Raw genomic sequence first — 16,480 nt, 5'->3', positions numbered from 1 at the left:
TACAACAATATTCACATAATTGTTACAGAGAGGTTCTTACTGTGCTGAAATGGAGCAGGATTGTTGTGCTCAATGTTCAGCACCACGGACATCACCAGTTCTGTGCTGTTCAGTTTTCTCCTAAACCTTATCTTTGGGAGTCATCTGCTTATGGGGATAAAATTGCCAATTCTTCTTAGCTTTCTGCCTTTATCATGTAAATAACTGTTTGTTGTTTATTGGTTTATTTATGTCAACAACCGCATGACTTGCAGCCGTGACATACGAGGCTGAATTTTGATGCTTCTTTACAATAACATAAATCATTCATTAATATCATAAATCAGTCATTATTAGTTGCAATCACGTCTGAATCAACAGATTAAACACTTTGGTTCAATGAATTTATGCATTTACAATAATACCTTGTGTAACTCATGATTATCAACATAATGATAAAGTTTTCTGATAGCATGGTGATAGTGCCTCGTCACTGGTTCTGTATTGCAGAATGTCATAGACTTTATTTCTTTCTTTCCTTTATATCTTATGTTAAATGCTTAACAGGTACCTTACCAGGTTCCTGTGACAACAAAGCTCTGCATATTGCATCGTAATTGCTTAACATGATTAATTCACAAACCCAATTGTTTAGAGTTCACTCTCCATTGGCTTACTGTCTAAGATATAGTTCATATTCTCTCCCTACCCTCTACACCCCCTGTAATGCAGTAGTACAGTCCAGTCTATGGATGTACACGTAATGCGTTATGCCCACAGTTGCCTTTATTGTACAGAAAAGTTATTGGCTATTACACAGATACATGTATTCGCTAGGGCTTGGAATTACTTTGTTTCTTCTCTCCCTTTTAAGCCTTGAAGTTGTTACCAATATCCTTCTGTAATGGTTAAACCACTACAATGACTTTTCCAATAGCCCCCTTGCTTAGAAGTGGGGCGCTTAGATTCCTTCGCTGCACTACAATGTTTGGACTGTGCCCATCTCCCTTTATGTATTGGATTTATGATAAGATATTGCTAAGGTGATGGGCCTTTGTTACCTCGGCTCCCATCTTGGTCTGCGGACAGGTAATGGCCAACCCTCAATCTCATCAGTTTCAATTCAGGGGCAATCAGTGGGCTGGACGAGCACTCTGATATCCTGGACTGTGGCAATTTGGTTATCTGATGGAAAGTGGGAGATTGGAAAGTGTGAACAATCAGGGCTGGGGATGATAGCTTGGGCGGGGGATGCCAGGCTACACTGCACTTCTTCATACAGCTTATATATATCAGGCCTCGTAATTAACTTTTCTTCCTATTGTCCTAGGACTGTTCCAAAAATAAATTTAAATTGTACTAAAGTGAGAATGAACTGTCCCAACCTGTTTTTTTTTTTAACTATTCCACAACTTCAACTTGAAGTAACCTAAATTTGCTTATGTTTACTGCGAGGCGCACTACAATTAGACAGGAGTAGACAGGAAATTTGGGGGGCTTTTCCCAGCCAAAAGCCGGCACGCTTGCCTGATTGACAAAAGTAGAGCTGACATTTTGATGTTGATTATTTTAATCTAAATTTGTATTGTCCCAAAAATGTCCCAAAGTGACTTTTCAGTTGTCCCAGCCAAAATTTTAGTGGAGTGGAAAGGGACCATATTCTTGTTGTTCTCCTGGGAAAAATGTAATTATCAACCGTAAGTCTGGAATATTATAAGCAGCATCATTCTCTACACTTTCTTGATTTTAACATGGGTGTATTGGCCAACAATCTGACTTAAACTAAGCCTTGCTACTGAAGACTGTTGGAAAGAATTAGCCCCCCAATCCTTGAGTGATACTTAGCGGGGGATTGACTGGGTCTTGGCTGGGTGCCATGTCATCTGGTGGTGTGGAGAGTTGTGAGTATGGGTAAAATCCGTTTCAGAAGGCTTCTCCTGGATGGTATAAATCCAGATTAATATGCCCACATTTTGGCAGCCACTGATCCGATCGGCGTCTTCGGTGAATGGGCTGGAAGGCTGCCAGTCAGTTACAGGAGGACTAGTTATTTTAGCGAATCTTCATTTGCATTTTCAGGCCCATTGGGCTAAATGCATGCCTCAGGGTATGATGTCACATGTATATCATAGCTGATTTCATTAAGTATATAGGATACAACGATAAAAGAATAACGTAAGAGTCTTGAGAACTACTAGGACTAAGTACATTCTATCCAACCCAGGTCTTGAAGACTTTTCTCTTTTTAAAGCAACTGGAGATGAGTTTTTCTACTGTGTGGTCATTACTGGTAGACATGAGATGACTGAAAATCTCTTTCTTTGTTCTACCTTTACACAGTTTACTGTGTGACATGTTGATAGGTCAACTTAACACCATGTCTGCCCTTGGAACATCCCAACAATGGCATACAATAAATGATATCTCTGTTGCATTCCCCAGCAAAAAAAACAACAACAAAATTTGCCATGTCGTTTGCTAGATTTGGAAAAATAACTACACAATTTAAGACTGATGCTAAGCACATGGTAAACTGTTACCAGCACAGAATGTATCAAGAATGGAAAGCCAATCACTTTTAAATTATCATTTGGTCATGAAATATTTGGTCAATGACCACACACAAAATGATCCACAACCTAAGCTCAACTTAGCTGTCCTAAATCAGTTAAGATGAATGCATACACTAGTTTAGTCAGACCCCATCTTGAATACGCTAGCGCTGCATGGGATCCGTACTACAAGGAACATATTTACAAGCTAGAATCGGTCCAGAAAAGAGCGGCCAGATTTGTTTCTAATACCTATGATACTTATGCCAGCACTACCAAATTGGTCACAGATCTAGGGTGGGACACATTAAAGGACAGACGCACAGCAAGTAGACTCACATTACTTCAGAAAGCAAGACACTCAAAAACAGCCCTTCCGGTCAAAACCTTGTTGACACCTATCCCGCGCCAATCGCGACACTTCAACTCCAACTCATACAAACCTCTAACGTTTCACAAAGACTGCTACAAATATTCATATTTTCCACAAACTGTCAGAGATTGGAACATTTTGCCCCAAGAGATATCTGATACTGCGGAACCCACGAAGTTCAACGCTGCAGTACTACAACACCTGAGGAAGCAGCAATAACGCATCGCACAGCTCCCCTGCACGTTTTACCCCAATCTAGGGGTGTTGTGCAGTACCTGAACAAGACAAGAAGACAAGAAAACTTTGCACCCTCACATAACGAATAACTCGCCTGTCTTTGATCTGTATCCCTGCCATGAACTCAATTTCTCTTCCTGTGTAATATTGATGCTGGTACAGAAGTGCAAATGGGGAATCTCGGTGATCAATGTTTTGCCGACAGCTCCTGAACTTTATGGACGTTGGACTCGCATCAATGTTAGTCGTACAATTGAAGCAATCATAACGGCTTTGAGATGTGGGAGGGGGGCCCGGGAACCGGCATAGGAATGGTCAGGGTTGTGACCCAACCTTTCATCAAAATCAGTGCTGTGTGAGTGTGTTTCTCACAGGGAAAAGTCCCTTAGAACTACGTTAAAAGTCCCCCGGGAAAAGTCCCTTAGATCTTAACATGTACTGTAAATTGGGAAATGTCAGTGGTGGTTTTATTTTCATCGTTTTTGCGGTGTTATGTGCTTTGTATTTCTATTATGCAACAGAATTGTCGTAACTTTGAACTTCAAGCACCATGAAAACCTCTTTTTCTTCCCTCATACTTGAGGAAAGTCTCTGTATCAAGGCCCTGCCAAGAGTCTAGCTATGATATCGAGTATAAAACCAGCGGGAAGAAATCCTGCGAATATTGATTTTCTTTACACCGCGGCCTTGTCGCGACCCCTGCGACTTCCATCAGCTTACAGTCACGCACGTCAGGCCTTGACTCTGTCAGCTTTGCAAAAACTCTGCTGTTTGAAGGCAAGAAATCAATCCTCTCCGTGGACTTGTCTAGCCAATTTGGAGGCCGGTCTGCACGGAGTACGGGATTTGATCAACTACAAATGATAAGAGAAGAGAGAAAAATGATCCCCCTGTTGGTTCTGTACATACACATATCTTTTAACGCACTCAAGGTTACAGAAGTTCCAGTGGGAAGCCTCAAACCTGCCCTCTGCCTTGTTTTTCCTTCCTATAAAGATATATATTCTCAGGTGTACGGAAATGATAACATGCAAGTCATGGTGATGTTTATTCATAGCGATTTATGTTGGTCCCTTATGCATGTGTTGATGGTTTGTTTTTTGCAGGGAAAGACAGAGGAGCTGCAGTCCTGTAGGGAGCAGCTCCAGGAGGCACAGGAACGTCTGCAGTCCCTGGAAAATACCAAAGGATGGTTCGAGCGCCGCCTAGCAGAAGCTGAGGTAACTACAGTTGCTTCTCACTGCTCCTTTGAGTTTGTGTGGTCAGTGACTCGAGAAATTGGCAATGTTGTAGCAGAAAATCGTACAGCTTACGCGTGGGCTTAGAAAATGACTTCTTCAAGAGATGATGGACTTCAGGTTCAATGGAATGCATGAGGCAAGGTCAAAGGAGTCATTTGGCCTAATGAACACCTAGCAGGTAAATAATCTGTTAATGATTTATGAATGTTAACCTTTGTGTAATAATTAAATCTGGGTTGATTAAAGCTGTTCAAAACATAGGAAAAACATTTAGAATACACAGGAAATATAGGTAAGTTACCTGGTATGTGTCTAGTTTGTATCCATCTTGCCCAACTATTTTGTTCTGCCCCTATCTTATCAAAACAATTGTATTAAAGGCTCTCAACATCACTCGGTGTATAGTTTTCAATGCTTTGTGGGGGAAAAAAATACAGTACCAGATACTATGTGAGAACTTTTATAACATTTCATCTTTTCCACCTGCCTTCTGTTTTATCCAGGAAGCTATTGAAACTGCCAAGAAGGACCATGAAGAGAAAGAGACCAAACAGGATGAGCTTCATAAACAGGAGGTTCAGGTGCTTAATACACTCATATTTCGATGATCAAAACCGTTGCATCCACATAGCATCACAGACTATTCCCCATTATATCTTCAAGTTGTTGAAAGCAGTGTACATTGCAAATATAGATATTGGAAGATACCTGTGACATAGGTACCGTGAAAAGAAAGAAGGTGGCAAGGTATCTTTATTGGTATAGCAGGTATAACCGCCCTTCTGTGTAACACACCAGGTAGTCTTGTGTGTAGAGTTTCTGACTTAATAACTGAATGTAAAGATTCTGGATTTGAATTCCCAGAGGCAGTTAACCAGTTATCCAAAATAAAACGAAAAAGGATTACAAAGAAGATTGGATACTGCAGCACATGTAGATTTGCCTGAGCCTGATGATGTTGTTCTGTTCCCCTGCGGATGTACAGAAGTTGGAATCGCAGCTGGAGGGACTGCAGGCTTCCCTACAGGAGCTGCAGGAAACCAAGGATCAGCTGCAGGAAACCATCAACAAACTGCAGCAGGTGGGCCAGTACAGCTGCAATTAGGCACAGAAACCTTGGCTTAAGCTGTGCAGCAATTAGACGTCCTCTTTGATTTGTAGCTGGAGTTGAGCTTGGAAACAAGTTTCACCAGATGTGACAAGACTAGTCTTGCTGCTAGAAATGCAGTGCTGTTTTCTTCTTGTTTGTTCCCTTGCTTTCTTTTTATCATTTCATAATAAACTTAATTGTCTTTGCTTGCTTGCCATTGATTTCTAGCCAGTGAGCTTGGATACCAGTTTCATTAGATACAACAAGACAAGTCTTGCTGCTGTTTTTTCTTCCCATGCTTTCTTTTTATCTGTTCATACTAACTGTATTGTACAACTGTTGTACAAGGTACCAGGTAAACGTCATACTAGGAGATTAATCCACCTTATGAAGACTATGATGTGTATAGGATCAGAATGTTCTTTAAATTTGCAGTATGTCTTTCAGTGGTCAAATTGTTTGGGCAAAGACTCAATTTTGCATTTGTTACAGGAAACAAAGGATGGCGTAGATGAAAGAAGAATTGTGGAGAAAAAAGGCATGTCCATGGTAAGGTTTTGAGTCCAGACATTTAGTCATACAGTTGCCTATAGCTAGTACACCCCATCTTGTTTTAGCTCTAAACATGTAACTACCAACACAGATGAACTTTCATGATAGCTCAATATGCTATGTTCTACCAACCTGATTTAACAGTAAAGTTTAAAAAAAAAACACATTATTTGATGGTACTGGTATGCCTCACCAGTGGGTTCATCAGTTGAACACCACCCGTCATGGGGAATTTCGGCCCTTGGTTCAATATTCCCTTGGGGTGGGGGCCAGTGGTGTAAAAATACCACCACAAATAACATAATTTTGGACTGTTTGTGCTGTGTTCAGGTGAAGGACCTGAAGCGGCAGCTGCACCTGGAGAGGAAACGCTGTGAGAAGCTGCAGGAACGGCTGCAGCAGGTGCTGTCGGAGAGGAACGGGCAAGCTGGTCAGAATCTTCAGCTATTACTCAAAATTATACCAATTTCTGCAAAGCCTGAATTTGATTCTACATGTAGTATATGTTTTTCGTGTTTTGTGCTGTCTTGATAAATCAAAACCTACATTCCGGCAACTTACATTCTAAATGACAGAGACAGTGGATCCCAATAAAGTCAAGTCAAGTCAAGAAAAGTCTTGTGTTGGAAATCACAGTTTAAACTTGCTTTCTAATAATGTCTACCAACACAGATGATCTGAGTTTCACCTTGAGGAAACTTGGAAATAGTAGTCTAAGACCTTTCCCAGAAGTGAGGATTTTAAAGAGTTGCTACATTCTTTTGTAGATTACCTACCATTGGGGCCCTTTTTAGTCTTGTACTACTGGTAACTGTATGATTAGGGTCTTGAAGATGGGCTGTAGTAAAGTTTTATTACAATGTCATGTTTCATGTGTTTTGTGTTGCTCTGACAGTAGGGAATGAGGACTTGCCATGCCCCTACTCTTGTTGTAGTTGATGTTTCTTGTGTTTTGTGTTGCGCAGAAAGGATTGATCGAGGACCATGACCCTACTCTTGTCGTAGTTGATGTTTAATGTGCTTTATGTTGCTCTGACAGTAGGGATTGAGGACTTGCCATGCCCCTACTCTTATTGATGTTTCTTGTGTTTTGTGTTGCTCTGACAGTAGGGATTGAGGACTTGCCATGCCCCTGTTCTTGTTGTAGTTCATGTATTTTGTGTTGCTCTGACAGTAGGAATTGAGGACCTGCTCCACCCCAGCGGTCTGGACTCCCCCCAGAAGTGGGACAGCAGCAGCATGTCTTCTCTCAGCGGAGTCCGGGAACCCACACTGGTAGGTTTCAGTTTGTTTCACCAGCAGTAACACTCAGGTACATAACAACCTGTTTTTCAGGCAAAGCTGGGTACTATTCATTCGTTCTTTATTTCAGGTAAAAACCCATATAACACATGTACAATACATCATTAAAATAACACAAAAAACACTACAGACATACAAATAAAACAGGAAGAAACCTAAAAGCATAATAAATGGTAGGTCTTTCCGAAAGAATGAATTCCTGTAAAAGGCATCAGAATGTATTAAGCGACTGATTGTAGCGTTGTTGGAGGAAAATAACCTTTTTAGAAAGGACGATTTACAAACTATGCAACATTACCCACACTGGTATGTATGGATCTGAAAACAGATTCTGTATATTTTATTTATTTACTGCCCTTTAGTGTATAACACCCTTAGCTTCTGTTCAGATACCTGTTCAGCTGGTACAACTACATGTACCCTTCAGTATAGCTGGTATAACTGCCCTTCAGCACATCAGCTTCTGTATCTGTTTTGCCAGTATGACTGCCCTTCAGTGTAACACACCAGCTTCAGTATCTGTATATGTGTAGCTGGTATGACTGCCCTGCAGTGTAACACACCAGCTTTGCAGGTAAGCAGTGCATGCAGCAGCAGCTGGTTATCTTACACTGAACACTCCAGACCTGTTATACCTAACCTTTGCATCTAGCTGCAGGCATTGTTTAAAGCTGTCTTCTAAGGATGCTCCTACTTTACATGTTGGCAAGGAAAGTTCTGGGAAAAAGTCACTCGTGAACTGTACTTTAAAGCTCTAACTGTTACAGTTCTTTTTAGTTAAGATTAACTAACTGATAACAAAACTGTTTGTCATCTACTTGTGCATCGATTTTCTGTGTGTACACGTATGTCGTGAGATGTATTATAAAGTTAGTCTACCAGCCCAGGAGAACACAACAAGTAACTAGGGTACATGTCGCGGAGTGCACCTTTGCTGTAATAAGAGTTAACCGTAATTATTCCCAAGGTCAAGATCAATCAATCTCTGTTCTTTCTTTGACAAGGTCGGTCAATGTTAATCTCCTTTCCTACCAGAAACCAACAGCAGGCAGACATAATGAGAGTCAAGTGACTGCCACACAAATCCCAAACCTTGTTACACACATGACAGTCAGATTTGTCATCTATAGGGCCTGGGAGTCTTCCCCCTCTAATGTTTGTTGCACTTTCTTTGAAGCCACTTTCTCATGACTTGACCATACTTTCATGGACATGGGCAACATACTTGGTTTTGTTTGTTTGTTTGTTTCGCATAAGCAGTAAACCGTTTTTTTTTTAGGCGCAACACACCAGTTTTGTACATGTACAAGCTGCGTAAGACAGGACTGTAAGGTTTGAACCACTCACATCGGGAAGGTCCCCTACATGTATACTCGTTTCGATAAGTGTAGTGTGTTCTTTAACGTACTTGGGGTGTGGCTCTCCCCAAACACGGGACCTCCATTTAAAGTGGCCAGAAATGTGGCACATAACAAATTAACATGCCTTCACGGCCCACTACACAATTAAAAAAGTATGTGAGTTACTGCTTTTGACCATTTGAAAATCTATCATTGTGTTAGGAAAAAGATTAGGAATGGTGCCTGAGGCATTTTCTCCTCTTGCCATACATTCGTTCTCATTTCTTGGGATAAAAGTCGATCTGGGACTTGCAGTCATTTTATTCCCTGCGGTTGAAGGATATTTGGTCCTTGCCAGCCGGACATCCTTTCTGCTTACAATCTGCGGCTGTGAGGGCCCCTGCGAGTTGCTAACAGTCGGCAATTTGTCAGCCTTAATGAAGTCAGCCTTCCTTAGGCACCAAATCACACTTCAAAACACGACATCGCCACTTTGCCAGCAAACAGATCACCAGAGGAGCCAGTGCGCATCAGTCACTTTGCCACTGAATTGATTACTGTTTGCACACAGACAAGTCTTTGTCAGGAAGAGCCCAGAAATCCATCCTCTCGAGCCCAATTAGACGGAAAGTTAAGTTTCAAACCAGACAAAGACAATTGACTGTATATTGACGTAGGAGATAAGAGTTCGCTGTGATTATTTCTCCGTAATTGATCCGAGAGGATGACTATTAGCTGCAAAATTTCATATTTAATCTTACAATTAATAATCTTTGTCATAGTCGATTATTACAGATTGTTCAGAAAGTGAATATTTTGTTATCGTAAGGATACACACTTGGAGAGACTTCCCATGCAATTTGGCTGTCTTGTTAGCTAATGACATCATAAGCATTTAGATATATGTAGGAAGTATTTGATAATGTATTTCCATATATTTATAGACCCTGTGATAGTTTGTAACTGATCATGACAAAGCAGTTAGAGGATCATTTTGGAAGTCTAGCCGGTTTGTACATTAAATTTTAGTTTTCAGGCATTTGCCTGAAAATTAAGGAAAAGAATGAATCAGATAAAGATATTAAGATATGTACATAGTACATCAACAAAACGCACAATATGATGCTATTTACGCTTGACATGTAAATTTTAACGACCATTTGTAATTTTGTAGTGAAAGGCTATTATGTCAAATTTAAAACTTGGTAGATTTTAACAACCTTTTTTTTTTACTTTGTAGTGAAAGGCTATTATGTCAAATTTAAGACTCAGTAAATTTAACAACCTTTTTTTGTTTTGCAGAGAAAGGCTATTAAGTCAAATTCAAAACTTAGTAAATTTTAACAACCTTTTTTTATTTTGCAGTGAAAAGCTATTATCTCAAATTTAAAACTTGGTAAATTTTAAAGGCATCCAGTGCAGTTGGAAACAACATTTTTCAAAGTCAATATTCTGGTCACTTATCTACATGCTAAGTTGAAACAACACTGTCCCAATGTATATCGACATTCATGGAGCAAAAATGCAAAAATTCTGAAGAAAAACGGTTACTGAAAGGACCTGAATTGATTTTTAGGGTCCCACACAGAAAATAAATCTTTTTTTATTTCCTACAGTCTCCCCGCAGCTCCTCTCCGCCACCTTCCGGACTGGCAGAAGAAACGGCAGACCTGATCGGCAGGATCACCGAGCTGCAGCAACAGAACTGGCTTCTGGAAGAAAAGGTACAGGAAATCATTGTGGAGCAAGTTTAAACTCTAATTCCCAACACAAGAAATTGGACATACCTAAAATTGCACAACTCCAGTCTTTGTCAGGAGATCCAGTCCTTCTGTGATGTCATGTTTCTCGACTAAAGACTGGAGTTGTACAGTCCAGTTGTGTTTCCCAACTGACCCTTAAAAAAAACTGCTGACTCCAGCCTTCTTTTTTTGTGGAACCCTGCAAGGGATGTAAATATTTCAGGCTGATCGACCTTTTCTAGCTCCATGATCTGACACCTGAGTGATGAAACGTACAATTGGTTTTCTAACATTGCCAATGAAAATGAAAGTGTCCTCATGCAAGTTCTACTTTGTTGAACTGAATTGTATAAGTTGGATCACTAGAGATTGCCAAAGTGTAAAAAAGAAGAAGAAAAAGATAATCCCTACCTACCGACCCTAATTTTTTCCGGACTGAAACAGGAAACACAACTTTTTCTTCCTAGGCCAGAACAGTCGCTGGTAATGCCTAATCAGACAAACCTAGGTCCAAGATGGATTGGGCCTATCTATTTGTTAAGAGGATGCAGAATAATTTAATAATGATTGTTTTCTGCTATGATGCCGATTAGACACCCTTGGGTGATATACAAGTTAAGTAGCATACAAAATGACAATAATTATGTGTTCCCATGTAACAATGAGATGGCAGCCAATTACTTTAGGGATTAAACTAAGAAATGAGCAAGAGTCCTTATCTGAGAGTTATCTTTAAATATGTGTATAATTGCATGGAATTATTCATATGAAAAGTTTATTGGCATAGCCATGTTAATGATGATCTTATCTGGCATATCTATAAGTATGACTTCTATCTTCATTGTGCTTTTCATGAGTAGAAAAATGTTACATACAAGGCAACTTCTTGGTGAGGGTAACAATCGTACTGCATGTCTGTTAAGCTATTGTTTATTGGTAATTTCTTTGGCTGTAAGAGAGACAATTTGTACAGCCAGGGCAGCGCAACTAGCCCAACTGTTAAGCTATTTTATAGATTGGTCTTTGCTTGTTGCACATGTACAACAGCTCCTACTTCCTTGGAAGTCCCACTAATGGCCCCTTCTCCAATGGACTGACTTAGATCCATGCTATTGGTTGTCACGGGCAAACAATAATGTCACTAATTGGAGCACTAAATCACCGTTTCTGTCAATACATAACCGTGAATATGTCTTTTCAGAATCTGTTCTACCGTTTCAGCATATCTGCCCTTCGGTCAATAGAATGCTGAAGGTACACACAGCATTTGGCCATAAGTCACGCCCTTGACTTCTATGTATTAGTAATACTTGTTTTGATTAGGTTTTTGTTATCAAGATTGGCAGAGTTGTCAAATTGTTGCACCGTGGGTATTGCTCAACTCATTTCTTGATGTTGGCTCCACAAAAGATTTTGGTGTACATTTATGTGGCTAGTTAAAAAAAGGACCATGAGAAAATCTGCTGCATATATATGTACCAGTTATCACTTTTACATTCAACCAGCTCAACTGTTCAAAGTCTATACCAGTAGTACAGTCTCTACATGATTGTGTAAAATAGTAAAACATGTATATTAAAACAGAATACATAAAACAGAGCTGTAAAGAGACGATTTGTAGACATTGTTCAAAACTCAACTGTTTGAATCGAGTAAATGTACAGTAGAATGTTGGTCATACTTTCAATTCAATGTTTCCAAAACCACAGGTGAACCACTTGGAGAGCAACAGTGCATCTATGGCAGAAGACCTGATGAGGAAGAGCGCCATTATCCAATCCTACGTCACAGACAGTAGAACAGGTATCAGGGGCTCTTTTCTTTTGCTTTTTTTCCTACTCACTCACTCACTCACTCACTCTCTCTCTCACTCACTCACTCACTCACTCGCTCGCTCGCTCACTCACTCACTCACTCACTCACTCCATCAAGCTCGCTTGGAATCTTCCCACGTCTATTTTTTTCATCATTTTAAAACAATCATTATTGCATTGTAGATTGTCAGACGTCAACAGAGTAGGTTGACAGCACATGGGTAGGAGTGATTGACAGGCAGACACAGAAAATGGAGTGAATGTGAATGTTTCTTACCAGCAGCCAGCAGGAATTAGTTGTTGACATGGGGGAATTCTGGAAGCAGAGGATTACATACTTCCTACAAGTCTGAAATCTCCAACTTCTTAATTGCGTAGAAATGTGTGAGTGTGCAAAAATTGGGACACTGATCTAAAGGTTTGCTGTTATTTGACTAACTAGACAATTCGTCTTTCTTGCAAATGAAGACAGTAGAATGGATAGAACACTAACTCTGCAATTTTCACACGCACATCTGGCACCAGCAGTGGACTAGTTAGGTAAAATGCGACAGGCCACACTAACTTAGTAGGCAGAGTTAGGGAATATACAGTACATCTAACTTACAATGTCATATACTATTGATATTGCCAGTGATTGACCTGTTGATTCCTCAGCAAAGTCTCAAAGAAGGTGACTTGATTCATTATGAGGCATACATGTATATCTTTTAGTGTAAAATCTACAAGTCATATTCTAAAGGTAAAGTCAATATTTTAGTAACTAGGGTAGTGGCTAACACTTGATGATCACAAAATTAATACAATCACAAAATTAATGCACAAAATTAATACAATACTAGACAAATTAATGTTAAAAGTTTATTGGAAATTCCTGTCTGAGGGCTAATTGCAAGGACATAGAAAAACTGTTGAAAGCTTAAAGACAACAAAATAAATGGCTGTGAAACTTGTATGGTTAAGATAATGATGTCAGTTGATGTGATGAAAAAAAATAAAGTAGCGATAGCTTGATGACATTTTCATCGTTTGCATCAAAACCTGTCAATGAACTGGACCAAAGAAGCGCAATAAAAATATTAAAAAGGAATTTTTGGGGCATTTTACAACAGTTTTCATTTTCCCCTTATAGAGATCAATGTACTATAACCTCTGTACCTAGAAATGGACAACTTGTAGCAAAGTGACAAATGACAGACGACCAACCTGTTACATAATCAAACTCCTCTGGGCTATTTATATAGATTTAATTCTTTTATGTAATCCTTACTTACTTTTATGAGATTTGATTTGTCCCCATATGGAGATCAACATACTCTAGCCTATTCACCCAAAAGTGCCACTTTGTGACATATAGTACAATGATGACACATGACATCAGCACAATGTCTTCTCCTCTGGGTTATCAGTAAAGTTGTAGATTTTTTCTCATTAAGTCCATTTTGCAATTCAGGGAGTTTTATCCCTGTAAGGTTTACTTTTTGGTGTCATAAATAAGTAAATAAATAAATGAAATAAATTTATTTCATCTTTCACTCTGTTACACCCAAGTTTTCTGTGAGTACACAGGATGCATGCAGGTGAACACTACCTTCTGCTAACGTATAGGACACTAACATTACATCTTTCTTTGATGAACAACTTCCAACAGCTCACTTTTTTCCTGAATGCTGTTTTTTGTCTCCAAATGGTATCTTTATGTTTACGAAGGAAAACATATTGTTTTTGCTCAGTTTCTTCTTCTTCTGCAAACAAATAAGGTCAATGACCTGAAGCAGACTTCTATCACCATGGTAACTAGTGTTGGATTACATCATGTTGCAATTTTATAGCAGGAGGGATTTAGACTCCTGTCACCATATATATGAATGTGTTTGAGTAAGAGTTAACAGAGCAGGCCATATGCGAAGGTAAACATTTTGCATTTGCTTTGCAAATGTTACCTTTCTAGTTGAATTGTGTTTCCACTGTTGTAAATACCCAGTTTCATGTTCCATAAACACAGTGACGCATTTATGCTGAAGGAAAAGACAATGACTAATCAAAGGTCGGTAATTTTCAGATAATTAGATTTTAAGGTTTCATGAGCCATTATTCTCTGCGTGGTTATGCAATATTGATCTGTCTGTTTTGTGGGGGGAAGAATAACTTGTTAGGATTGATTATTTTTGTCTAGACCTAGTTCTTTTGTGGGAGTATAGCTACCTTGGTGTTTGGAATGGTACACAGTAAAACAAGTTGATGAACTACCTAGTAAGTGACTGTCTAAGTTGCTTTTTCATTCTAACAAAGAAGTATTATAGAAGTAAAACAGTGCATCTTGCATCAACTCTAATTTGAAGTGATAGTATTGAGTCCTAAGATAGGATGTTTTATGTTACACTTAATTTTTTTGGAGTCACAGTTTACTGTACTGTTAAAGTAGTGAATAATGGTCTTCTTAATTGTCAAGAAGACATTTACATTAGAAATGCACCATTTCTGTTTGAACCAGCCTTTGTTCATGAGAAGCTAAAATTGGCCTGCAGGCCACTTTTCATTGAGGTCATGAAAAATATAAAGGTCAGTGCTTAATTTATCAGTAAAGATAATATTATATATATTAATATATATATTATTAGTTACTAGACACCATGCTTGCAAATTTTTGCTTTTGGCCTTGACATTACAATTCTGTGAAGGATTCCACCATTTTCTTGACACAGGAGGATATCATAATGGAAAGTTATGGCCTTATTGTTAATTGCGATGTTGTATGAAAGGACATGAAGTGTTAACAAAGAGTCATAACTACAAGTTTTACATCCAAATTTGATATCCATAGACTGTAGACAGCTCACAAAGGAAACATGTCAGACTCATTCACGTTACAGAGTTTTATAGGCAAATCTGAGTAGGTCCTCTCTTATTTTACTTGCTTCTGGTTTATGTTTTCTTTTCATTGTCATTTGACATTTATAGAGGCAGACTTTATCTAATGTATTGTGCATTGGAATAGGAACACTGGGTCATTGTGAAAGAGTCTAGTTGTTAATTCCATTGTTAAGCACTAGAAAAGAAGCTAGATGTACAATGTCATGTATTTGGCCTGTTGTGGTTGAGCACTATTGAATATTTCAGGTAGTGACACATTCGTCACTAATGATTTATTTATTTGGGTCATGTCAAAATACAAGTTTCTTTGATAAGTGCATGATTGGTACAATAGTGTAGTGAGTTTATTTCTCACACAATAAGAAAAAGAGCCTTACTTAATGTTTGGAAACATGATCATGATGACATAAATATTCTTTTAAATTGCAAAGTCGTTATTGCAAAACTGTATTTTACAGAAAAACACTACCCCCTCTAAATTTTCTACCACTGCATCAATAGTTACGGGCACTCATTATTGCACTCATATAGAAATGTGGAGGGACCTTGCAGTCGCCTGCGCAGCAGCCGACCGATGATGATGAGAAATATATTAAAATCTGCTAGGTCTATGTTACAGGGAAATGGACTAATAATGTAGCCTTTACGATATTTTCACCCCAAAGGAAGAATCTTCCAAGCCGTACTGCTCCAACATTCTCTACAACAGAATCAGAATAAGGGTGCTGCTCCTTCATGTAACCAGCCAGCACCCCCATATCAATTTTCAGATCGAACCCTAAGTGGCGACATACTTAAGTACACAACATTAAGTCTTTCTCAAAATGATCTCTTTCCATGCATGCAGTGAACATATAAAAACAAAACATTGTTATAACAATGCATTCTAGCATTACAAACTGTGTTACTCTTATAAAAATTTGCTTCCCTCCCTCACCATGCTAGTGATCTGCTCCCTTGAGCTAAATTTTTGTAGAAAAAAACTGAGAGTTTACAACATCTTCATCTGGGCCTTTGGAATACAAACCCCCCTGATGAGTCAGGCAGGCCGCAGCCACCACCATGCACCCGTGTAATGTCCAGACCACATTATGGACACACCAAGTAATTTTTATGGATGACGTCCACATGCGCATTGATTTTGGCCTGTTCCCAGAAAAAAACAAGATATTCCGCTTCCTGTAACTGTGACCAAAGAGTCATGAGAGTGATACAAATTGTAAGATTACTGTAAAACCTGTAACGCGAAATATGAGCACAAGAAACAGGACAGGATGACAACTGCTGTTCCTCTGATTTATTGCTGTTTTCATGGCAAACAAATGACTTTGTTGGTTCTCACTCTGTGCTTTCTCATTCAATTTGTGGCCCTCAGTATGTTTCC

At 39.1% G+C, this 16,480-nt stretch overlaps 1 protein-coding gene across 1 annotated transcript in view; it reads left to right on the top strand.

Annotated features, from left to right (window-relative positions):
• The window catches only part of LOC109472803 (GRIP1-associated protein 1-like), a 117,174-nt gene that overhangs the window by 68,765 nt on the left and 31,929 nt on the right, over nucleotides 1–16,480 (top strand). Inside the window, 8 exon segments of the mRNA XM_019772671.1 lie at nucleotides 4,248–4,361; nucleotides 4,886–4,963; nucleotides 5,368–5,463; nucleotides 5,965–6,021; nucleotides 6,355–6,454; nucleotides 7,199–7,299; nucleotides 10,283–10,390; nucleotides 12,118–12,211. Of these exon segments, the coding sequence (XP_019628230.1) occupies nucleotides 4,248–4,361; nucleotides 4,886–4,963; nucleotides 5,368–5,463; nucleotides 5,965–6,021; nucleotides 6,355–6,454; nucleotides 7,199–7,299; nucleotides 10,283–10,390; nucleotides 12,118–12,211 (748 nt within the window).

The sequence above is a fragment of the Branchiostoma belcheri genome, unplaced genomic scaffold (genome assembly GCF_001625305.1).
Source record: "Branchiostoma belcheri isolate BF01 breed outbred unplaced genomic scaffold, Haploidv18h27 scaffold10, whole genome shotgun sequence".
In the NCBI taxonomy this organism is placed as follows: Eukaryota; Metazoa; Chordata; class Leptocardii; order Amphioxiformes; family Branchiostomatidae; genus Branchiostoma; species Branchiostoma belcheri.
This window is presented reverse-complemented; position numbering and strand designations above follow the sequence as displayed.